The sequence below is a fragment of the Leucoraja erinacea genome, chromosome 27 (assembly GCF_028641065.1).
Source record: "Leucoraja erinacea ecotype New England chromosome 27, Leri_hhj_1, whole genome shotgun sequence".
NCBI classification, from domain to species: domain Eukaryota; kingdom Metazoa; phylum Chordata; class Chondrichthyes; order Rajiformes; family Rajidae; genus Leucoraja; species Leucoraja erinaceus.
Window position 1 is genome coordinate 9,237,909 of NC_073403.1, and position 24,521 is coordinate 9,262,429.

The 24,521-nt window shown below is 43.8% G+C and overlaps 1 protein-coding gene across 2 annotated transcripts in view; it reads left to right on the forward strand.

Annotated features, from left to right (window-relative positions):
• LOC129710183 (thyroid hormone receptor alpha) overlaps positions 1 to 24,521 on the forward strand; it is a 383,361-nt gene that overhangs the window by 248,133 nt on the left and 110,707 nt on the right. For both annotated transcript variants that reach the window (XM_055656977.1, XM_055656978.1), the window contains one exon: positions 15,465 to 15,684. In XM_055656977.1, coding sequence (XP_055512952.1) covers positions 15,632 to 15,684 — 53 coding nt within the window. In that variant the 5' untranslated portion in view covers positions 15,465 to 15,631. The remainder of the gene's footprint in view (positions 1 to 15,464; positions 15,685 to 24,521) is intronic.

Here is a 24,521-nt window from a genome sequence, read left to right on the forward strand (position 1 = left end):
ACGACCCTGTCGGCGACAACTGAAGACAATTCAGTCGCCGGTACCTGTCGCAGGTTGACGTAGGTAGTCGCCAATAGACTTCGCCGAAGTCATCACCGGCAGCAACCTACGACAAGCCAAATGCCACCGAACGGGGGGGGGGGGGGGGGGAGGTGCAACGCCAAGACTTTATACGGCACTGGTCAGATCGCAGGTTAGAGTCAGATAACAACACAAATACGTGTTGCGTACTATAATTGGCCAGTAAATATTAAAAATATGATTCACCTGCTGGACAACTCTGCCCAGCAGGTGGACTGGATTGTAGTGGAGAGAGAGGACTGCTCTCCGTGTAATACAGGAGCGACTCTCCTCTCACCAATGAATCTGAATAACAAAAATTATAATAAAAATCCAATGATACATAGCACAATTAGAACTTGGAAACAAATAAAACAGAATCTAAAATCAAGAAATCTATCTCTTTTGATGCCAATAGTCAATAACCCGTCGTTTAAACTTTCAATTATAGATAAATCATTTACACAATGGGAAAGAATGGGAATCAAAATGCTCGGAGACTTGTATGAATTAGGAAAAGTGTTATCATTTCAACAATTACAAATCCTTGCAGTGTGGTGCTTTAAACACAGCATGAAAGCTGCCGGGTCTCTTGGGATGAGAAGGAGATGTAGGGTATTTATATCCTGCACATCTTATCAAAGGATCGAGATTCAAGATGGTTCTAGGGCCAGAGTGACCCAGCGATCGCCTTGAGGAATCGCAGAGTGAAGCCACAAGGCCAATAGTATTTGGTGAAACTTTCCTATTCTGAATCACGTTGAGAAATGCTCATTTTTTCCCTGACCCCCCACCCACAGGCCTTGTACAATAAAAACCCATGGTGTGGGTCACATTGCTTTCACATGCTTTCGCCAGATACTGGACGTCTTATACGCAGAGGATCTGTGTTTTGATATAATTTAGCAATGTTACAACATTTTGAGATTTAAAAAATCAAGTCTGCAATTTATCTCATCAGATAAAGCATAACAATAAGTTTAATTTGACACCTAATTCACTTTCATATCTCAAGTAATAAAAAAGTTGTGGCCATTTTCATACTCGGAAATTAGCATCTTGTTCCCTATTGATTTTCTATGGACATAACAAAAAAAGCTGTGATCATGGACAGTCAAAAGGCCATAACCTTCTTAAAAATTAAGAGAACTGAATGAAATTTTCAGTTATCATAGATTGAAGCATTCTGAAACAAATATAAAATATTCTTACTTGGATGACCTGAAATTAAAGCATATAATTAGTTAGTTACCCAATTGTAGCTAATTTCAAACTACAATTACTAGATCTAAACATCTATCCATTTCTTAATAAATGATTAACATTTTTAAATAGCCTATGTGTCCAAATAATATTCACAAATAATTCACAATAAAACATGATTTTAAAATCTCATTTACATCAATTTATAGGCCAAATGGAAGGAATTTAGTGTTCAATTGCTGTAAATTAAAGTCTATTTTAAATTGGCTTTCTGGTGGGTTCCTGTGAATGCGCTGGTTTAGAACGTTCACATTGCAGTGGATTTGTGCCCTCAAATGCCCAGAAAAATACTGCGCGATATAAAGAGCCCAAAATTAGCTACTCGCTATAGAAAACTTTATACACAGGGTTCTTAAGAAGCCCCTTTTAATGTAAAAATAAGGTACATACCTTTAATTGTTTGCTTTATAAAACCCTGGGGCTGCGAGAGGTCGCGGGTTTAGAGAGTGATTTTTAAACTACTATAACTATTATACAAGGCCATAAAAACTAATAATACCTTTTGCGACGGGGTCTTTCAGCGATTTTCCGTTAATGATTTACTAGGCTGAACATTTTCGATTGCAACAGCCTAGTAAAAATCGCGTTTTAAACCCGCCCCCTCTAAACAGCGCCAAAATCACACACACGGCCTGGGGGCAGATTCTCATCGACGATTCAGGTAGGTTTTGTAACATACCTATATAATTCTCTGCATGTATGTGTTGCTTGTTGATTTAGAGTGCAGACAATGCTCTGTGAATGGACACAAAAAGCTGGAGTAACGGGCCTGTCCCACTTAGGCGATTTCTTCGGCGACTGTCATAGACGTAGCAGGTCACCAAACAAACGGCTACTGGAGCCCCCCCCCACAACAAACAACCTACCACCTAGTCGACATCTAGCTACGGCATGTTACCGACAACCGGAGACCCAATAGTACGTCCACCTACGACCACACCTACGACAACCTACGTTCCATCCACGAGAAGCTACGACAAGGTACGACCCTGTCGGCGACAACTGAAGACAATTCAGTCGCCGGTACCTGTCGCAGGTTGACGTAGGTAGTCGCCAATGGAATTCGCCGAAGTCATCACCGGCGGCAACCTACGACAAGCCAAATGCCACCGACTGTCGCCGAAACGTTTTGAACGTTTCAAAATCCAGCAGCGACCAGAAAGATGCTACGATTCTTTGGGCGACTGAGGAGACGACTCACGACCGTACAGGCGACACCCCGGCGACCATGTGGCAACAGACTAGTCGCCTAAAAAATCGCCTAAGTGGGACAGGAGCATAACCCAGCAGGACAGGCACCTTCTCTCCAGAGATTTGGCCTGTCCCGCTGAGTTACTCCAGCATTTTGTGTCTATCTATGGTTTAAACCAGCATCTGCAGTTCCTTCCTATACAGTTTGAATGCTCGGTGGATGTCTGATGTGTGCTGTGGAGCTAGTTCTCCCTGTGTCACAGCGTAAATGCCTAGAAATATATTGGAAAGTATTTGGCACTCGCCACACTGTTACTATTTCATCAAGACTCAGACAGACTTGGTTTAGCAGCGATAATTGGCACAGCAGTGTAGTGGAATTTTATTTTTAAGAGATAACACTTTATTAGTCCGAGTGTGCCAATTACTGCAGAACAATAGCTCCCTGAAGACGTTTTGCTTCAGTTTGAAAGACAGAAAATAGTCGTCTCCGATTTGAAATGTTACTGAATAACGTTATGTCAGGTACTTGCTGTTTTCTGCAGGTTAACTAGAGTCATAGGGACACAAAAACGCTGGTGAAACTCAGCGGGTGCAGCAGCATCTATGGAGCGAAGGAAATAGGCAACGTTTCGTCCCGAAGTATAAGACAACCTGAGGACCAGTCCTATCTTGTTCCTTTACTGTCCCAAAACTTATAGAATGATGGCTCTTAGTCGTTCACTGTGGTCACTCACTGACACCTCAACCATTAACCCAACCTCATTAACTAATAGGAAATCAAGTGTAGCATCTTCGTTCCTAGGTCCACCTAGAAATGCTTCAAACCCCTTTCCGGGACTCACCTAACAAAGTCCCTACATATCCCTCCAAACCTGTCCTATCCATGTACCTGCCTAACTGTTTATTAAATGATGGGATAGTCCCAGCCTCAACTACCTCCTCTGGCAGCTTGTTCCATACACCCACCACCCTTTGTGTGAAAAAGTTACCCCTCGGATTCCTATTAAATCTTTTCCCCTTCACCTTGAACCTGTCCTCTGGTCCTCGTCTCCCCAACTCTGGGCAAGAGACTCTGTGCATCTACCCGATCTATTCCTCCCATGATTTTGTACAAATTCATAGTGCGACCTTATTAATAATTATTAATAGAGGGGGGTAGGGAAGGGGGGTGGGGAGAGAGGGGGGGAAAGAGAGAGGGAGGGAGGGAGGGAGGGGGGAGAGAGGGAGGGGTAGAGAGAGAGGGGGGGGAGAGAGAGGGAGGGGGAGAGAGGGAGAGAGAGAGGTGGGGAGGGGAGAGAGAGAGGGAGGGAGAGAGGGGAGAGAGAGAGAGAGAGAGAGAGAGAGAGAGAGAGAGAGAGAGAGAGAGAGAGAGAGAGAGAGAGAGAGAGAGAGAGAGAGAGAGAGAGAGAGAGCAGGAAGGTGAGGGAGAGGGAGAGAGAGAGATAACATATCAGTTTATTGGGATAGTGAAAGGCGTGGAAATGCTTTATGATACCAGCTAGACCTGACTCAATCTCTTATCATAGGTGTCTGTCAGTTGGCAGGCGATCATCTCATTGTAACACAGATATTGAACATTTGTCGTTTATAGGAACAGAATGTTCCTTTACCTATCTTTGGTGTATCTGTGTGCAGAATCAGAAATACAGTATGCTTGGCATGTGTGCAGCTAATGCAAATCCATGTCTGGATATTAAACCTGTGAGTCTTGATAAATGAAGGATCTATTCAAGGTGACGTGACTGTGAGAGGGCAAGCCAGTTAATCGAGAACATCCCCAATGATATCAGATTAAAAGTAAGAAGCTATGTTGTCAGGCTGGAAAGGCTACAGAAAATTTACGAGGATGTTGCCAGGACTTGAGGGGTCAGAGCCATAGGGAGAGGTTGAGTAGGCAGGGACTCTATTCCTTGGAGCGCAGGAGGTTGAGGAGTGATCTTATAGAGGTGTATAAAATCATGAGAGGAATAGAGAGGGTAGACACACAGGGTCTCTTGCCCAGAGAAGGTGAATCGAGGACCAGAGGACATAAGTTTAAGGTGAAGGGGAAAAGATTTAATAGGAATCTGAGGGGTAACTTTTTCACACAAAGGGTGGTGGGTGGATGGAATGAGCTGCCAGAGGAGGTGCTGGTATGCATCCATCAGCTTTGTTGACTTCAACAAAATGTTACTGCTCTTCATATTTAATGCATACAGTTGAGGGAAAATTTCCACCCCTGAAAATGCTGCATCTTTATTGAAACAGCAATGTACTCAGCTGCAATTGTACCTACACACTTCTCAGGTGCCTAATCCCCATAATGTTATCTATAGAATTCGCCTTGGGTCATTTTATCAAAATTACAAGGCAGTTAAAATAATTTAAAAAAAATATTTTGTAAAGAATGTTTCAAATGTTTTAAGTTTTTATCTTCATCTCACATTTATATCCCATTTTTTGTTTTACTCTCTGTTTAGCTTTTAATTTAGTTTAGAGATACAGCGCGGAAAAGAGCCCTTCGCCGACTAGCACACTAACACTATCCTACGCTCACTAGGGACTATTTACATTCATACCAAGCCAATTAGCTTACAACCTTGTACGTCTTTGGAGTGTGGGAGGAAACCGGAACACCCAGAGAAAACCCACGCAGGTCACGGGGAGAACGTACAAACTCCGTACAGGCAAGCGCCCGTAATCAGGATCGAACCCGGGTCTCTGGGGTTGTAAGGCTGCAACTCTACCCTTGCACCACCGTGCTGCCCAGGCTCTGGTAAAATATATTCAAAATTAATCAAAAATTAGAGGTCCTTATGTGCTATTCTCCTGTCAGATCTCTTTAAAGTGATTACCTGTGTCTTCGGCTTAATGCTGTCGCTGTTGACGGGTGGATGTCTCGGGTTGCTTTTCGCTGCCACCTGATACCAGTTGACATTTGGAAAGGGAAATATTTACCACAAAGATCAGCAAATGCTAGTGGGGAACTTGTGTTTGAGCTCAATGTTATGCATCGCTGATCACTAATTCTGAGCCATCATATTTTTCTCGTGTAATCAATAACCTTTCTCAAAACCAGGCCATCTGGCCTCTGCCATTTGGTGTTTGCCTTTATTTGCCCAATATCTAATTAAACGAGAGTGAGCACGAAAGGGCCTGTCCCACTTACACAATTTAAAGTGATTTTTTTCGGCGACTGCCGGCACCCGTCATAGTCACAGCAGGTCGCCGAAAATGTTCGACATGTTGAAAATCCAGCGGCGACCTAGAAAAAGGTACGACTCTTTGGGCGACTACTCACGGCCGTACAGGCTTCACCCTGCGACATGTCATGAGTAGTGGCCCAAAGTGTCGTACCTTAGAAACAAAGAAACATAGAAAATAGGTGCAGGAGTAGGCCATTCGGCCCTTCGAGCCTGCACCTCCATTCAGTATGATCATGGCTGATCATCCAACTCAGTATCCTGTACCTGCCTTCTCTCCATACCCCCTGATCCCCTTAGCCACAAGGGCCAAATCTAACTCCCTCTTAAATATAGCCAATGAACTGGCCTCAACTACCTTCTGTGGCAGAGAATTCCAGAGATTCACCACTCTCTGTGTGAAAAATGTTTTCCTCACCTCGGTCCTAAAAGATTTCCCCCTTATCCTTAAACTGTGACCCCTTGTTCTGGACTTCCCTAACATCGGGAACAATCTTCCTGCATCTAGCCTGTCCAACCCCTTAAGCATTTTGTAAGTTTCTATAAGATCCCCCCTCAATCTTCTAAATTCTAGCGAGTGCAAGCCGAGTCTATCCAGTCTTTCTTCATATGAAAGTCCTGACATCCCAGGAATCAGTCTGGTGAACCTTCTCTGTACTCCCTCTATGACAAGAATGTCTTTCCTCAGATTAGGAGACCAAAACTGTCGCAATACTCCAGGTGTGGTCTCACCAAGACCCTGTACAACTGCAAGACCCTGAACAGCTGCAGACCTTGTTCTGGGCGCTGCTGGATTTTCAACATGTTGAAAATTTTCGGCAACCTGCTGCAACTATGACGGGTGCCGGCAAGTCGCCAAAAAAATCGCGTAAAATCGCGTAAGTGGGACAGGCCCTTAAATGAGATTCTCCACTCAACAGAAATTAATAGAATTCTCTATTTGCCACGTTTCATTTTGTACGTGTATTAGAAGCAATTAAGGCAATTCTCATCCTTCATCTCTAAAAATTGTTGCAGTTTTATGAATTCAGTGTCAAGCGGGCTTAGACCTCATTGTTGATCAGAGGGTTTGATCAGCCAGGCACCAGAGGTCCATGGTTTTGGAAGGATTTAGTCACCGTACCAACATGTGCTCACATAAGCCTGGCTCATGTCTTTAAACATCACAGATTCAGTAGCAGGATAGCTACACTCAGAAGCCAGCCACACAAAACATCAAATAAGACCTGTTAGTTTTAAGCTGCACAGCGTAAGAAAGCAAGTGATTGGCGGGAATGGGGATGCGAGGAGGGGTGATGATAAGTTCACAAGTTCATAAGATACAAGAGCAGAATTAGGCCATTTGGCCCATCGAGTCTACTCTGCCATTTAATCATGGCTGATCTATTTTTCCCTCACAACCACATTCTCCTGCCTTCTCGCCACAATCTTTGACGCCCTTAAAGCCCTGTCCCACTGTACGAGTTCATTCAAGAGCTCTCCCGAGTTTAAAAAAAAATCAAACTCATGGTAAGCACGTAGAATGAACGTAGCGGGTACGTCGGAGCTCGGGGACGTCTCTTAGCGGCTCGTTACGGTAACGGCAGGTACTCGGGAAACGCGGTAAGCTCGGGAAGACTCGGGAAGATTTTTAAACATGTTGAAAAATGTCCACGAGAGCCCTGAGCACCTGCGAGCGGCCATTACCGTATATCTCCGAGTTCGAATCAGGGCAAAACTCGGGAGAACTCTTGAATGAACTCGTACAGTGGGACAGGACTATTACTAATTGAAAACCTAGCTATCTTTGCTTTAAAAATACCCAATGATTTGGATGCCACATTGGCTGTGGCAGTGAATTCCACGGATTCACCACCCTGTGACTGAAGAAATTCCTCCTCATCTCCCTTCTAAAGGTGCGTCCTTATCTAAGGCTATGCCCTCTAGTCCTAGACATTCTCCCAGTGGTGGAGACTTCCTCTCCCGCATAAAACTGCGCCGAATCATCGTCAACTCTAAATCTAGCTACAAGTTACTGCTACAAGCCCAGGCAATGCAATAGGTTTCTGTTCCACATCCTACAGAATGCAGGGTCTTGGAAGTACATCGCCATAATCAGTGGTTTCTAAAATTGAACTAAACAAACGCGCTGAAACTCACAAACATCAACTTCTTATTAGGTGCTAATTTGTTGGAATTTTGACTCCATGCCGTCGTTGAACAGCCGTTCAATGCAAGCACATTTAGGGGCCTGAAACTTAACGATGCAGAAAGACTCTGAAGCACTGAATGTACCACTTTGTCACAATTTAACAGCTCCTTCCTCAAAGCGCAATCAATATATTGCTTGAATCGAGCATTGCCACCTCAATTTAAAAAACGCAAGGCTTCTGCCAAATTAACATTGCAAGCAAACATATATATTTTGCAAGCATATGTTGTACTTTGTGTCATAAATTAGGACATCATATCGCAAGGGATTGCATCTTGCCAGAATTTACCTGATAAATTAGTCACATCAAACCCATATCCTTACCAAAGCAAACAAACTAAGATTCAAAACAAATACAACAGAATCTGGAAGATGTTCAAGGGCATTGACAAGCAAATATAATTCACAATTCCTAACTACCTACTGCTGCCAGAATGGTAATAGCTAAATATAACAGTGCTATAAAATGTGATTTTATTCTAGATATAGATCTAAATGTCAGCTGATCTACATCGGTGAGACCAAGCGTAGGCTTGGTGATCGTTTCGCCGAACACCCCCGCACTAACCAACCTGATCTCCCTGTGGCTCAGCGCTTCAACTCCCCCTCCCATTCCGAATTCCCAGCATTTAAAGTTCCAGCATTACTCTGTTTTTTGACCGGGTGGTTCAATGGAGACAACCTGACCATAGATTTTTCCGCTTTTAGATAGAAACCAGTTGAGCAGGAAGCAATCCCAATCTGAACATTGGGTTGGCAACTCTGCTGCGATGTATGTTATATCTCCCGTCTCCATCTCAATGTTCCCTGCCAATGTTTGCCCAACAAGCCCTGCCTTCCGCATGCCCATTGTAAAGAGGCTACGGATTTTAGATACCAGAAAGGAAAATGCCGTAAACACTCAGCAGGCGCGGCACAATCTGTGGCGGAATGAAAGAGTGCCACAAAATGAACGCTTCAAGTTGCAGACCCATTATCGGGACTGGGAAAGTGAGTTTTAAGCTGCACGGCGCAGGAATGGAAGTGATGGACGGGTACGAGGAAGCGAGGAGGGGTGAAGAATAAGTTCACGAGTTCGTGAGACATGAGCAGAATTAGGCCATTTGGCCCAAAGAGTCTACTCCGCCATTCAATCATGGCTGATCCATCTGTCCCTTGATTAGTAAGGGTGTCGAGGGTTATAGTCAGAGGGTGGTGAATCTGTGGAATTCATTGCGATATTTTAAATCAAAGGATATTTTTAAGGCAGAGATAGATAGATTCTTGATTAGTACGGGTGTCAAGGGTTATGGCGAGAAGGCAGGAGAATCGGGTTGTGAGGGAAAGATAGATCAGCCTTGATTGAATGGCAGAGTGGACTCGATGGGCCGAATGGCCTACTTCTGCTCCTATGACTTATGAACTTATGAAAGTTCAAAGTTAAGCGAGTGTCATTCATCCCTCACCTCCAAACTACGTTGCTTGGAAACCTTCTCCAGGGGAATCCAATTTAATTGATGTCAAGAAATTTAGAGCCTAATTTAGTGTTTAAATCTTGCGTTTGTTGCCAAATTCATTTTTTAATGGAGTACAAAACCATAACTACTGCTCAGCAAATTACATGACCCGAAAATGTAACTTTACATATGTGGATCATAATTCTCTTATATAAGTATTTCAAAATATAATGCATTTTTAAATAACTTCTATTTGTCTTATATGTTTCAGTTTCTATCTTAATCTTATGTTAATTTTCCAATCTTTAGTTTGTGCTTTGTAAGCTGTTTTAAAAGTTAATTTAAAATGAGGGCTTTTTAGAGTGAGATGGTGATGGAGTTATACTGAGTGGAAACAGGCTCTTTGGCCCACCTTGTCCATGTGGACCAAGTTGTCTAACTCAGCTTGACCTGCTTGCCTGCATCTGGCCCAACCTCTCGTCCAAATCTTCCCTAGCCATGTACCTGTCAACATTGTACCATGTACATGCCATGCATCCTATAAACATTGAAATTGCATCCACCTATCCTTCTGACAGCTCGTTTCATCCTCTGCCTCTGAAGAGGTTGTGGTGAAGTCAGCGCTCCCCTGAGTTGCCACACAAGGTGCTCCATAGAGGGCGGCCATGGTGGCGCAGCGGTAGAGTTGCTGCCTTGCAGTGTTCACAACGCCAGAGACCTGGCTTCGATCCCGACTACGGTTGCTATCTGTACGGAGTTTGTACGTTCTCCCCTTGACCGTGTTGGTCTTCTCTGAGATCTTCGCCCCCCCCCACTCCAAAGACGCACTGAACAGGTTTGTAGGTTAATTGGCTTGGTATAAATGTAAAATTGTCCCTAGTCTGTGTAGGATAGCGTTAGTGTGCGGGGATCGCTGGTCACGTGCGGGCTCGGTGTTTCCGCGCTGTATCCCCACACTAAACTAAACTAACCATATGGGTCATACTCTTCGAGTTTATTGTTGTTGACTATAATCCCAGGTCTTCTAACTAAATTCCCAAGCAGCAGAGAGAATGTCAATGACTTCCAAGAGACACTTGGAATAATGTTTGAAAGACACTTGAACTTGCAGAGGAAAGATTCGGTAGGATACGGGCCCAGGCAAGTAGGACTGAATAGTGAGCCAAGGTAGACAAAAGTGCTGGAGAAACTCAGCGGGTGCAGCAGCATCTATGGAGCGAAGGAAATAGGCAACGTTTCGGGCCGAAACCCTTCTTCAGATTAGTGAGCCAACTTGGAATTTGATTAGCAGGGATGAGTTAGGCCAAAGGTGCTGTTTCTGTGCAATTAGAACCACAGTTGCCAACCTAATCTCGACTGGAATGTTCATATTTACTTGTACACCAGCTCTTGAAGAATTTAGTTACCGTCTCAATTACAATGTATGGTTACATTGCACTCGGTACATGATATAGAGAACATTATTTACAGTATGTGTTCTTTGTGGCTCAATTACGGGAGCATTAATGACAGAAGCAAATTTCATGGCATATATCATCACCCTCTCTCAGTAGTCCTAAGAGACTTGGTGTTGTAAAATTAATGATTGACTTCAGTCAAATTTCTTGCTATGAAATCCAATTTCTATAGATTGACTAGCCAAGATACTGACAGCCAGATTAAGAGACGCACACTTTGATGGGCTCTTATATTTCCATTTAAGATAATAAGAGGTGCCTGAGGCTCCAACCTGGCCATTTTACTCTGCATTTCCAGTATAGGCGTTTAGCAAGTTAGGATAGAGGTTAGAAAACCAGACCTCAAAGACGATAATCTCAGGATTACTCCGAGCAGCCAGGAGATAAGAGGATAAAGCAAATTAATGCCTAGCTGGAGAGATAGTGCAAGTGGAAATGGTACGGCCTTTGTGGTAAGATGGACCTGCACATCAGCCAAGTTGCAGCTCAGCAAAGTTGGGACCAATATTCTTTCAAGAGGGGCTTGCTGGTGCTATTGGAGAGGATGAAACTAGCTTGGTAAGGCAGTGGAGACCTCAGAAGGACTTTGGGAAAGAAAGAAACAAGGCAGGAAATGGAAGTTAGAAAAGTTGCGAGGAAAATAGACAGCAAATACAAAGTCAAGCACGAGTGGGCTGCATGGTGACGCAGTGGTAGAGTTGCTGCCTTAAGGGCCTGTCCCACTTGGGCGACCTAATCCGTGAGTTCTGGCGAGTTTGCCCTCGACTCATACCCGCAGCATGGTCGACACGAGGTCGTAGGAGGCCTTCGGAACTCTCCTTCATGCTCGAGAGTGGTCCCCGTGTACTCGAGGCCTCAGCTAGGTCGCGGCGTTTTTTTCAATATGTTAAAAAATGCCCGCAAGTAAAAAAAGGTCGCCATGGAAAAAAACAATACTTTTTTTACTCGTAGGTTTAGTCGTAGTAGGTCGGCATGTTAGTCGTAGGTAATCGAGGGAAGTCAAAGGTAGTCGAAGGTAGTCTTCATCATAGTCGAAGGGAGGTCGAATGAGATCGAAGGAGGTCGTCTTCACTCTCCACTATTCGGTTGTCCAAATTTCCCGAAGTTAGTCGTAGCTAATTGTAGCTAATTGTAGCTAGTCTTCAACATAGTCGAAGGAGGTCTTCAACATGTCATTTTTTCAAACTCTTCTAAACTCGCCAATTACATCGCCCAAGTGGGACAGCCTCTTTACAGCACTTGCAGAGCCAGAGATCCGGGTTCAATCCCTTAATCGTTGGAGCCACACTATGCCACAGTGCACACGGCATAAAAATTCATCCGTCACAACAGGTGAATAAACGTGTCCGTGTAACAATACCGTCGTTTAGGGGCAGCACGGTGGTGTAGTGGTAGAGCTACTGCTTTACAGTGCAAGAGACCCAGGTTCGATCCTGACTACGGGTGTTGCCTGTATGGAGTTTGTACGTTTTCCCCTTGACCCCGTGGGTTTTCTCCGAGATCTTCAGTTTCCTCCCACAGTCCAAAGACGTACAGGTTTGTAGGTTAATTAGCTTGGTGTAAATGTAAAATTGTGCGTAGGATAGTGTTAATGTGCGGGGATCGCTGGTCGGTACGGTCTTGGTGGGCCGAAGGACCTGTTTCTACATTGTGTCTCTAAGCAGCACAGATAGAATAAGAGGTGAGGAAGCCATGCCTTCATTAACCAGGACACAGAACATTGGAGCTGGGATGATACATGACAACAATATGAAGCATTCTTCTTCTAGTGTATGGCGTGCACAGCCTAAAGTTGTAGGTCATCTGGTTCTATTTGATCTTTTGATTGTGCACGTCGAGTTGGTTGCATTAGTCGAAACAGGGTGGACCGCGTGAAGGTTGCAATCTCTCACCCCATACGAAGCATTAAATAGTGTATCGCTGAAACATTGTGTGCAATTCACAACACCTTACTTTAGGAAGAAAGTGATTGAATTGGGGAGAGTGCAGATGAGATTCATCTGAGCTGGAGCTCAGGGAGAGTGGACAGGCAGGGTTTGTTTTCCTTAGAGCAGAGAAGACTGAAGGGAGGTGCACAGAGTTATGCAGGACATGGAGAGGGAAGTCAAGTCAAGTCACTTTTATTTCTATAGCACATTTAAAAAACAACTCTCGTTGACCAAAGTGCTTTACATTGGTGGAGGTACTAACGTTATCCAACGTTTTGGATCTCAACCCGAAACGTCACCCATTCCTTCTCTCCAGAGATGCTTCTTATCCCGCTGAGTTACTCCAGCATTTTGTGTCTATCTTCGGTGTAAACCAGCATCTGCCGTTCCTTTCTACATATATATTTTATTTATGGCCCTTAAAGTCTTTTATTCACTAACTAACGTATGGCCATGACAGAAATAAATCTCTTTTCTTGCAGTTGCAATTGCACCTCTGGAAGCTAATCTGAAGTGAGAAAAAACAGTGATTAATGTATGAACCGGTGGGCTAAGTGCACACTTTCTTATTACTAATGTTCATGATCACTTGTGGGACATGTGTTATGCCTGTGCTATGCTTCATGTTTAATTTAAGTGACCCTATGTTATATTTAGCATTGCCCCTGCAACAACTTACACAGGGCACCTGGTGCATAGCGTGTCAGACCATGCAAATAGTTGGCTTGTGCAGGCAACTTCTATAGATGCGGGAACATTGTGTGCAAGGACCAAAATAAAATAGTTTTACTTTTAAATATAAAAATGCAAAGATTACGATAAGGCCATAAGTTCATAAGTTCACAAGCGATAGGAGCAGAATTAGGCCATTCAGCCCATCAAGTGTACTCCACCATTCAATCATGGCCGATCTATCTATCCCTCCTAACACCATTTTCCTGCCTTCTCCCCACATCCCCTGACATCGGTACTAATCAATAATCTATCTATCTCGGCCTTAAAAATATCCATTGATTTGCCTTCTGTGGCAATGAATTCCACAGATTCACAACCCTCAGACTAAAGAAATTTCTCCTCATCTCCTTCCTGAAGGAACGTCCTTTAATTCTGAAGCTATGACTTCTGATCCTCGATTCTTTCACTTGTGGAAACATCCCCTCCGAATTTATTTGGAATAAGAAAAATACTTTTGTAAGTGAAAACCACAGATTTTTTTTGTGAGGAGCTTGAATAATTGAATGGAATTCATAGCAGAGCAGTGATGCATGACCTTGAGCAGAGGATGGTTTGGCAAATTCTTACTCAGTTCAAGGTTCCTTGGGTTCAAATGCTTCGGAACTGAAAACAAACTCAGTCTGGAGAAAGTCTTCACCAGTTGGTCTTCTCTGGTTGAATATAATGGTGAGAGTGGGACTGGGAGGAATTCATATCAGGGGACCTCATTGAAACGTACCAAATAGTGAAAGGCCTGGATAGAGTGGATGTGGAGAGATGTTTCCATTAGTGGGAGAGTCTAGAACCAGAGGTCATAGCTTCAGAATTAAAGAACTTCTTTTAGGAAGGAGATGAGGAGGAATTTCTTTAACCAGAGAGTGGTGAATCTGTGGAATTCATTGCCACCGAAGGCTGTGGAGGCCATGTTCATGGATATTTTTAAGGCAGAGATAGATAGATTCTTGAGTAGTGTGGGTATCAGGGGTTATGGGGAGAAGGCAGGAGAATGGGGTTAGGAGGGAGAGATAGATCAGCCATGGTTAAATGGCGGAGTAGACCTGATGGGCCGAAAGGCCTAATTCCGCTCCTATCATTTATGAAGTTATGAACATATATCATGCTACTGCAGTAAATCGCACACCTCCAGGTTCAGGGACAGTTTCATCCCAGCTCTTCTCAGGAAACTGAACCGTCCTCTCACCAGCTAGAGTGCAGTCTGACCTCCTTTGACCTCATCTCTCATCGGACTTTACTGGGCATTATCTTACACTAAACGTTATTCCCTTTATCCTGTATCTGTACACTGTGGACGGCTTGATTGCCTTTCTATTGCCACCTATTGCCTTTTCGCTGACTGGGCAGCACGCAGCAAAAAAAAGCTTTTCACTGTACCTCGGCACACGTAACAATAGAAACAAAACTAAATTCAAACATCGCTTTATTATCCAACTCCTACCAGATGTCATCATGTGAATTTATGGGGTAACATTCTGAATTGGGGATGATCAGCCATGATCACATTGAATGGCGGTGCTGGCTCGAAGGGCCGAATGGCCTACTCCTGCAATTTTTGTCTATTGTCTGTTGAATTCTGTAAAATTAAAGTTCTGGGAACTCTTTGGGAGTGGGGTGAGAGAAGAAGCAGATACACACTATGGTGCAACCGTTGATGTATGAAGCTGTTTTTTTCATGTACAAATCTTGGCATTTGCAACACAGTACATGGTGAATTTCAATTGGATCTTTCTGTAATATAATATCCCTAGGACATATTTGATGTGTGCTTGTTGCAGGGTACACAGTACATGTGACTTAAACAGATCAATGGAAAAACAACATATTATTTCTGCTGTGTGGCTGCTCAGTCCACTGCTGATATGAATTTTCACAACACACCACCACTGGGAAAGTAAATCACTGCGCGGGAATAGGGTACCGACAGCAAATGGGTCCCTCAAATGTTTTAATGGTATCAACGGGGATCTGTACAGCGGCGACGAACTGTGTTAAGTAACTAATTCTCATTTGTATCTCTGAAGGATTTCTTTGCGCACGGCTCTATCCGATCCCTGGTGAGACCCGTGGATGGGAGTTTATGTACATGACCAAGGCGACTGCAGTTTACTGAAAGCAAGAAGAATGTGTGCAGCATCCTGTCTGTGGGCTAACTCTTACTCGTGAGCGACATTGAATGGAACAGTTCTGAATGGAACACGCATCCAGCAACCTCCCATCTCAACAAAAGCAGGATGTGGAAGGGTAAGAGACCTGAATTTGAAATGAAATAACAATCACCGATGATAATACGTTGGAATGACATGTCAGAATGTATGTGTCGTACTCATACAAGCAGTAATGGGAAGATAGATACAAATTGCTGGAGTAACTCAGCGCGGGGACAGGCAGCATCTCTGGTTGTTAGGAATGGGTGACGTTTCGGGACGAGACCCTTCTTCGTGGTTTGACCTGAAACGTCACCCATTCCTTCTATCCAGAGATGCTGCCTGTCCCGCTGAGTTGCTCCAGCATTTTGTGTCTATCTTTGGTGTAAACCAGCGTGCGCAGTTCCGTCCTGCAACAATAATGGGAAGATGATGGTCAGAATCAAAGGAGCAACCAAGGACTACAATGCTAGAGCTTCAATCCTACCACCAATCCTTGCTTGAGTTTGAGTCTAGTTTATCGTCACGTGTACCAAGGTACAGTTGTGTGCTAATCGGTCAACGGGAAATGACAGTACATGATTACAATCGAGCCGTTCACAGTGTACAGATACATGATACAGCGAGTGACGTTTAGTGCAAGATAAAGTCCAGTGAAGTCCAATCAAAGATAGACCGAGGGTTTGCAATGAGGTTGATAGAAGCTCAAGACTCTAGTAGTTGGTAGGGTGGTTCAGTTGCCTGATGATAGCTGGGAAGAACTTTGTGTCCATTGAGGGCCTCTGTGTGTATCTGGAATGCTATCTACCTCTTAGGTGGCTCACTGGTGACTCTCTCAGATTATCCTTGATCGGACTTTGCTGGCTTTACCTTGCGCTAAACGTTATTCCCTTATCATGTACGTATACACTGTAAATCTGCTGACTGGATAGCACGCAGCAAAAGCTTTTCATGGTACCTCGGTACTCGTGACAATAAACTAACCATAACTGAACTGAAGGTACACAAAATTGCTGGAGAAACTCAGCGGGTGCAGCAGCATCTATGGAGCGAAGAAAATAGGCGACGTTTCGGGACGAAACGTCGCCTATTTTCTTCGCTCCATAGATGCTGCTGCATCCGCTGAGTTTCTCCAGCAATTTTGTGTACCTTCGATCGTCCAGCATCTGCAGTTCCTTCTTGAACACATAACTGAACTGAACTGTTTTGAGGCTTCTCTCTCTCCCCCCCCCCCCCCCCCCCCCCCCCCCCCCCCCACCCCCACCTCCTCTCCTGTCTATCTCTGCCCTAGAAAAATCCACTAACTTGGCCTCCACAGCCCTCTGTGGCAATGAGTGCCACAGATTATCTACCCTCTGACTAAAGAATTTCCTCCTGTCCTCCTTTCTAATAGAGCGCCCTTTAATTTTGAGATCATAGACTCTCCCACTCGTGGAAACATCCTTTCCACATCCACTCTATCTATGCCTTTCATTATTCTGTAAGCTTCAATGAGGTCCCCCCTCAACCTTCTAAACTCCAGCGTGTAGAGGTCCAGTGCGGTCAAACACTTCATATCCTATGGTGAAGCTGCTCCCTCCTCTCTCCCCAGGCCACTGTCACTCTACTCACACGCCCTTGTCTAGCTTCTGACTTATTTGAAACATCTCACGGGTGTCAATTTGACACGAGGCTATCTGCGATGACTGATGTCAACATTTAGCCACTGGCGAGGAACTGCTGGCTCGCAATGCTACTGATTTATTCTATTCACTGGAACATGTCAAACGCTGATGCCGACTTGCTGAGACTGAATCCATATCACCACCATGTAGGAAGGAACTGCAGATGCTGGTTTAAAGCAAAGATAGACACAAAGTGCTGGAGTAACTCAGTGGGCCAGGCAGCATCCCTGGAGAAAATGGATGGGAAAAGGGGCGCTTCGGGTGGGAACCCTCCTTCAGACTGCTCTGCCTGAACCAGTCTGAAGAAGGGTTTCCGACCCAAAACACACCCATCCATTTTCTCCAGAGGTGCTGCCTGGCCCGCTGAGTTACTCCAGCACTTTGCGTCAGTCTTCAATATCACCATGGCAGCATCCTGCAGTCTTTAAATATTATTTTGATGAATTTTGCAAGCTGGCGTCATAATCGTTCCTCTGAACACAAGTTCCAGTATTTTTGTACATAAATTGTGTTTTTGTATAGTTTCATGTAAGTGACGCTGAGCCTTTGATTTCTTTCACCTTTTGATTTAGCGTGGCCAGATGTACTGTGAATCATTTCATATCTTATAAATCCATATCGTGGATTGAATATATCCTGTTTAATCCCATTGGATATAGTAAAGGTTCATTCAGTATCAAACCGGTGAATTGTTTTATATTGAACAAGCCTCGTGGCAACAATAGACCGTAACTTGGAGATGTTATTTCCTGTGTACTTTCATATGTTGGTTTTGAAGGAATGCAGTTGACTAGCGTTTGTTTCCCGATTAAAAACACGTTAGAAATACAATTTACTTCAAGAGTATTAATGATAATCAGTTGAAATGAAGGGTTTTAATAGAGTTTAAAATATAGTTAAATATTTGGCTATTAAATTAGCAAAATAGCAATTAAATATTTCAAATATGTATTGGCAGTGTAATTCCCATGACAGGTTTAAGAAATGTTTCAATGCTTTTTGGAAATCCGTGAAGGGGAGGAGACGAGACCACAATTAGTTCTCAACGCATTAAAGTCCTATTTAGTTTGAGGATGTGAATGGATTTACACCAACTTCATTATATTTTATTCACCAATACTTGTAACTCTTTTATCCTAGGCTCTTTATTTGCTGTTTTATGGATTATACATGTGGCATGTGTTTCCCCAAGTCCAATGTATCTTGTGGAAGCTGTGCTGAGAATTATTGTTTATTGTTGAGGAGGGAAATCCTTTTGTTTTAATCAAAATACATTTTATTCAAAGTAAAAATGCGTACAATACAGGAACTGTGCAAAATATTCTTCCGACATTCTTGGAGGCTTTACACTGACTTCAGTTCAACACAGTTTCAGTTTAATTTATTGTCACGTGTACCGAGGTACAGTGAAAAGCTTTTTGTTGCTTGCTATCCAGTCAGCGGAAAGACGATACATGATTACAATCGATCCATTTGCAGAGAACAGATACTTGATATGGGATACTTGCATGGTAAAGCCAGCAAAGTCCGATCAAGCATTGACCGAGATTGATAGTAGTTCAGCACTGCAATACATTCAATTCAATTTCAATACATTCATTGAAATACATTCGATTCAATTGAATTATACATTCAATTCGTTGTTACGCAATCTTTTCACAATTTTACCCCCACCCTTGCCACTTATGTGGCCCCCTGGGGTGAAATCCCTTCCCTTATTTGAGGGGCATCTCTACCACACTCTGCCCCCTGATATCGAGCAGCGGAAGGACACTGGACTGTTGCCCTCTCCCACGACACAGAGTTTCTCTCCCACATGTCATAAGCTCACAAGTGATAGAAGCAGAATTAGGCCATTCGGCCCATCAAGTCTACTCCGCCATTCAATCATGGCTGATCTATCTCTCCCTCCTAACCCCATCTCCTGCCTTCTCCCTATAGCCCCTGACACCCGTACTAATCATGAATCTATCTATCTATCTCTGCCTGAACAATATCCCATTGACTTGGCCTCCGCAGCCTTCTGTGGCAAAGAATTCTATAGATTCACCACCCTCTGACTAAAGATATATGTGTGACATATATGTGGCTGTGACCATTCGAGTAAAATGATCATGACCTTATTCCACAGAATCCCTTTACGTTAGGGACGTGTGGGGAGATATTCACTCTCTGTTGCATGTGATACGATTATCCATTGGTCTGTAAGATATTTTACATTGAACCATCTGCAATGACAGCAGTGGGTAATAATGAAGAAATTGTATTTTCAGTGTAAATGACTTTAAGTTATGCTATAGGATATTTCTTACTCTCTCCTTTCCCAATATTTGAGCTCGCAGTTCAAAGGCTGCTCTTCATGGAAAACATAGAAAACATAGAAAATAGGTGCAGGAGTAGGCCATTCGGCCCTCCGAGCCTGCACCGCCATTCAATATGATCATGGCTGATCATCCAACTCAGTATCCCGTACCTGCCTTCTCCCCATACCCTCTGATCCCTTTAGCCACAAGGGCCACATCTAACTCCCTCTTAAATATAGCCACAGAACTGGCCTCGTCCATTTCATTGGAGTAAAAATGTTGTTCGCTCGCTACGACATTTCAGAATTCAAATAACAATGAAAATATTGGGAAAACAGGATGGGGCTCGACCCGAAACGTCGCCTATTCCTTTTCTCCGGAGATGCTGCCTGACCCACTGAGTTCCTCTAGCATTTTGTGTCTTTCTTCAAAGAAAATATTAGGCAGCGTGATTACGGTACATCGTGTTAAGAAATGAAAATGTTTCTGTTTTATTTGAATTCAAAAAATGACAAATCTCATTAGCAGCAGGCAAACCACAAACAATGCCATTTTGCAGATTTAGCCCACACACAACTGAAGAATCGCTATCATGTATCTCTGGAACGTTTCATTAAGATATGTACAAAAAAACATCCTTCAGTGCAAAACCATAAACATGATGGAGGCTGGTTAATTGTGTGGCTTTATTCAACTTGGTGTCTTTTGATATACGCTGCAGAATTATATTACCCTGTTCCAATTATAATTACATTGAGCACATTACAAGTTCCCAGTCACCGTTGGGAATTCTTGCCTATCAAAGATATGATCTTACACCAGAGTTGCTACGTTGCATTTTGTGTTCAGAGAGAGAGAGAAAAAAATATGTGGCGTCTTTCACATACTCAAGATGTCTGGAGCATTTCAGAACCTTTGAAATGTTTCGATTAAAGTTATTACGTGGATAACTGTGGCAGTCAGTTTTGGCACAGCGATAGCCCACTAGCAGCAAGGAGCTGTTGATTTTGAATCTGTTCAAGAATTAACAATGGCGAACAGCGATCTCTGCTGTATAGTCCACTGAACCTCCAACATGAAGGAGATCAATTATGCATTCATTTTGGATAGGAAGGTAAATAAGGTCATATGATCAAAAGTGATAGGAGTAGAATTAGGCCATTCGGCCCCTCACGTCTACTCTGCCATTCAATCATGGCTGATCTCTCCCTCCTAACCCCATTCTCCTGCCTTTTCCCCAGAACCCCTGACACCCTGACTAATCAAGAATCTACTAATCTTCACCTTAAAAATATCCATTGAATTGGCCTCAAATTGGCCTTTTCCACAGACCATTGAATTGGTCCGTGGCAAAGAATTCCACAGATTCACCACCCTCTGACTAAAGAAATTCCTCCTCATCTCCTTCCTAAAGGAATGTCCTTTAATTCTGAGGCTATGACCTCTGGTCCTAGACTCTCCCACTAGTGGAAACATCCTCTCCACACCCACTCTCTAGAAACATAGAAACATAGAAATTAGGTGCAGGAGTAGGCCATTCGGCCCTTCGAGCCTGCACCGCCATTCAATATGATCATGGCTGATCATCCAACTCAGTATCCTGTACCTGCCTTCTCTCCATACCCTCTGATCCCCTTAACCACAAGGGCCACATCTAACTCCCTCTTAAATATAGCCAATGAATTGGCCTCGACTACCCTCTGTGGCAGAGAGTTCCAGAGATTCACCACTCTCTGTGTGAAAAAAGTTCTTCTCATCTCGGTTTTAAAGGATTTCCCCCTTATCCTTAAGCTGTGACCCCCTTGTCCTGGACTTCCCCAACATCGGGAACAATCTTCCTGCATCTAGCCTGTCCAACCCCTTAAGAATTTTGTAAGTTTCTATAAGATCCCCCCTCAATCTCCTAAATTGTAGCGAGTATAAACCAAGTCTATCCAGTCTTTCTTCATATGAAAGTCCTGACATCCCAGGAATCAGTCTGGTGAACCGTCTCTGCACTTGGTGAACCTTCTCTGCACTATCCAGGCCTTTCATTATTTGGTAAGTTATAAGTAACTGTAAGGAAAATAAAATCATTATTACTTTCATCTTGGCATTGAACCTATTTGGGATAAAGCTGACAAAGATCCGTTTTCCCAGAGGGTTGACCGCTAGATCCAAGCAAAATCATGCATGAAATTTGGGGCTGAGGGACCAAGGGCACGGTGTCTTCTGACATGTTGAGCAGCTTGGGCACTTTGAGCAGCATAATCAAGGACGAGTCGCATGGTGGCGCAGCGGTAGAGTTGTTGCCATACAGCAATTGCGGCGCCGGAGACCCGGGTTCGATCCCGACTACAGATGCTGTCTGTACGGAGTCTGCACGTTCTCCCTGTGACCTGCATGGGTTTTCTCCGAGATCGTCAGTTTCCTCACACACTCCAAAGGACGTACAGGTTTGTAGGTTACTTGAAGGTACACAAAAATGCTGGAGAAACTCAGCGGGTGCAGCAGCATCTATGGAACGAAGGAGATAGGCAACGAAGGGCCTGTTTCCACACTGTATCTCTAACCTAAGTAATCCTGGCCACTCCGTCTTCCCCCCTCTCCCATCAGGCAAAAAGGTATAGAAGTGTGAAAACCCACACCTCCAGATTCAGGGACAGTTTCTTCCCAGCTGTTATCAGGCAACTGAATCATCCTACCGCAACCAGAGAGCAGTCCTGAGCTACTATCTACCTCTTTGGTGACTATCCATAATTGGATTTTGCTGGCTTTACCTTGCACTAAATGTTATTCCCTTATCATAGTAGACAAAAATACTGGGGAAACTCAGCGGGTGAGGCAGCATCTATGGAGCGAAGGAATAGGTGACGTTTCGGGTCTCGACCCGAAACGTCACCTATTCCTTCGCTCCATAGATGCTGCCTCACCCGCTGAGTTTCTCCCGCATTTTTGTCTACCTTCGATTTTTCCAGCATCTGCAGTTCTTTCTTAAACATCCCCCCTTATCATGCATCTGTACACTGTAAATGGCTCGATTGTAATTATGTTTTGACTTTCCGCTGACTGCTTAGCACGCAACAAAAGCTTTTTACTGTACCTTGGTACACGTGGCAATAAACTAAACGGTGTCTTCTGACGTTTTGCATTTTGTTGCCCTTTCATTTCTCATTAAAAAGCCTCGCTGTTTGATGTCGAGGGATCGAGCTGTTTCGTGTAAAATGCACTCTCATCAGCACGCTGCTAGATTTATTTGAATCTGAACGTCATCCAAACCAGCCTCATCCATTTGGAACAAGTTTCTGGTGCAGAATCATGTAATCCTAAAGCTTTTCGTAATATAGATGGATAGTTTGTTAACACAGTGAGTTTGTTGTATATTTCCAGTGAAGTGCAGCTTAAAGCACATAATCAGTAAGCTGAAAAATGTAAAAATCCAAACCATTGAAATGAGCTGAAAGGTCGAAAAATCAGTTGAGTCTCCCACATGCGATTTCTTCACAAATTATTTTTATTTCCCTGATGGAAAACGATTTTTAAGTTATAGGTCAAAAGGTAGATAAAAGTTTTGAAGCATCCTTAAGGATTATTTTAACTGCAGATGATGGATTGAAATGCATTTGGTCCATTCATTAAACACCTCTCCCAATTGAAAGTAAAAAGTCAGGAGAAAAAATAATTCCATAGGCAGGATTGCTGATATCAGCACTTTTGTTGATATTAGCATCTTAGCCAAATCATCGTTGACTTTCTTATTAATCCAGGCGAGAGGGTTTCTTATGCCATGTTCATTATTTGTCTTCCCGACTTAGGAGCTGGGGATCGAGTCCACTCTGATCCAACTTTCAAACGAGTTCCTGATTTTTGTGTCCATCTTCCCATTATTGCTTGGCACATGTGACAACAACAAACTAAACTGAAAAACAAAAAAACTCATCCATCGCCCTAAGTGTTCATCCTCTTCGCCGCAGAGGCACAGTGGCGCAGTGTGTAACATTGATTAACTGTGTCGCATTGCATTTTACATGCACCTCACAATGCACAATCCCAGCCACCACGCAGGTAAAGAATTTAAGCACGAAAGGGTTCGTCCCACTTACGCGACCTTTACAGGCGACTGTTGGCACCCGTTATAGGTCGCTGTAGATTGGTTATTGCATGTGAACCGATCGTAGTAGAATAGCATCACTAACCCCACCCTACTGTATGATTCATACTAACACCCACTTCCTACACTAGTCAGTCTTGGAAGCGGTCACGATGAACTAACAACTAACGACCTGCTGTACCGTTATAATACTGATTAAAGATGATCTAAAACTTCAGATTGTGAAAATTACATATGTACGTGGTGTCAGAAGTGGGATAGGTTTGTTGAGGATGGTCACCAGAGGTTGGTAGTCTGTCTCGACCGTGAAAACATTTCCGAAGCCGAAGTCCATGAATTTAGAACAAGCGAAGACCACAGCCAGCAGCTCCTTATCAATTTGCGCGTAGCGCTGTTCGGTGTCGGTCATGGTGCGGGAGGCATAGGAGACAGGACGTAAAGTCCCATCGGCAGATGATTGTAGGCAGGCGGTGCCGGGTCCGTATCGTGAGGCATCGCAGGCAACTGTCACAGGGCGCTTCAGGTCGAAAAATGTCACGGTGGGAGCGCTGGTCAGCCTCGATTTTAAAGCGTCAAATACTTTTTGGTGTTGCTGGAACCAGGACCAGGCAGTATCCTTTCGAGTTAGTTGTCTCAGAGGCGAACTCGGTTCACTGAGGTTCGGTATGAGCTTTCTCAGATAGTTCACCACACCCAAGAATCGCTGCAGGCTAAACACGTCGGTGGGGGCTGGCATCGCTGTGATGGCAGCAGTTTTTATCGGATCTGGTTTTAGACCATTAGGAGTGAAAACATGTCCGACATAGGCGACCTCTGGAACCCTGAACTTGCACTTGTTAGGATTGAATTTCAGGTTGATCTGACGTGCCCGGTCCGT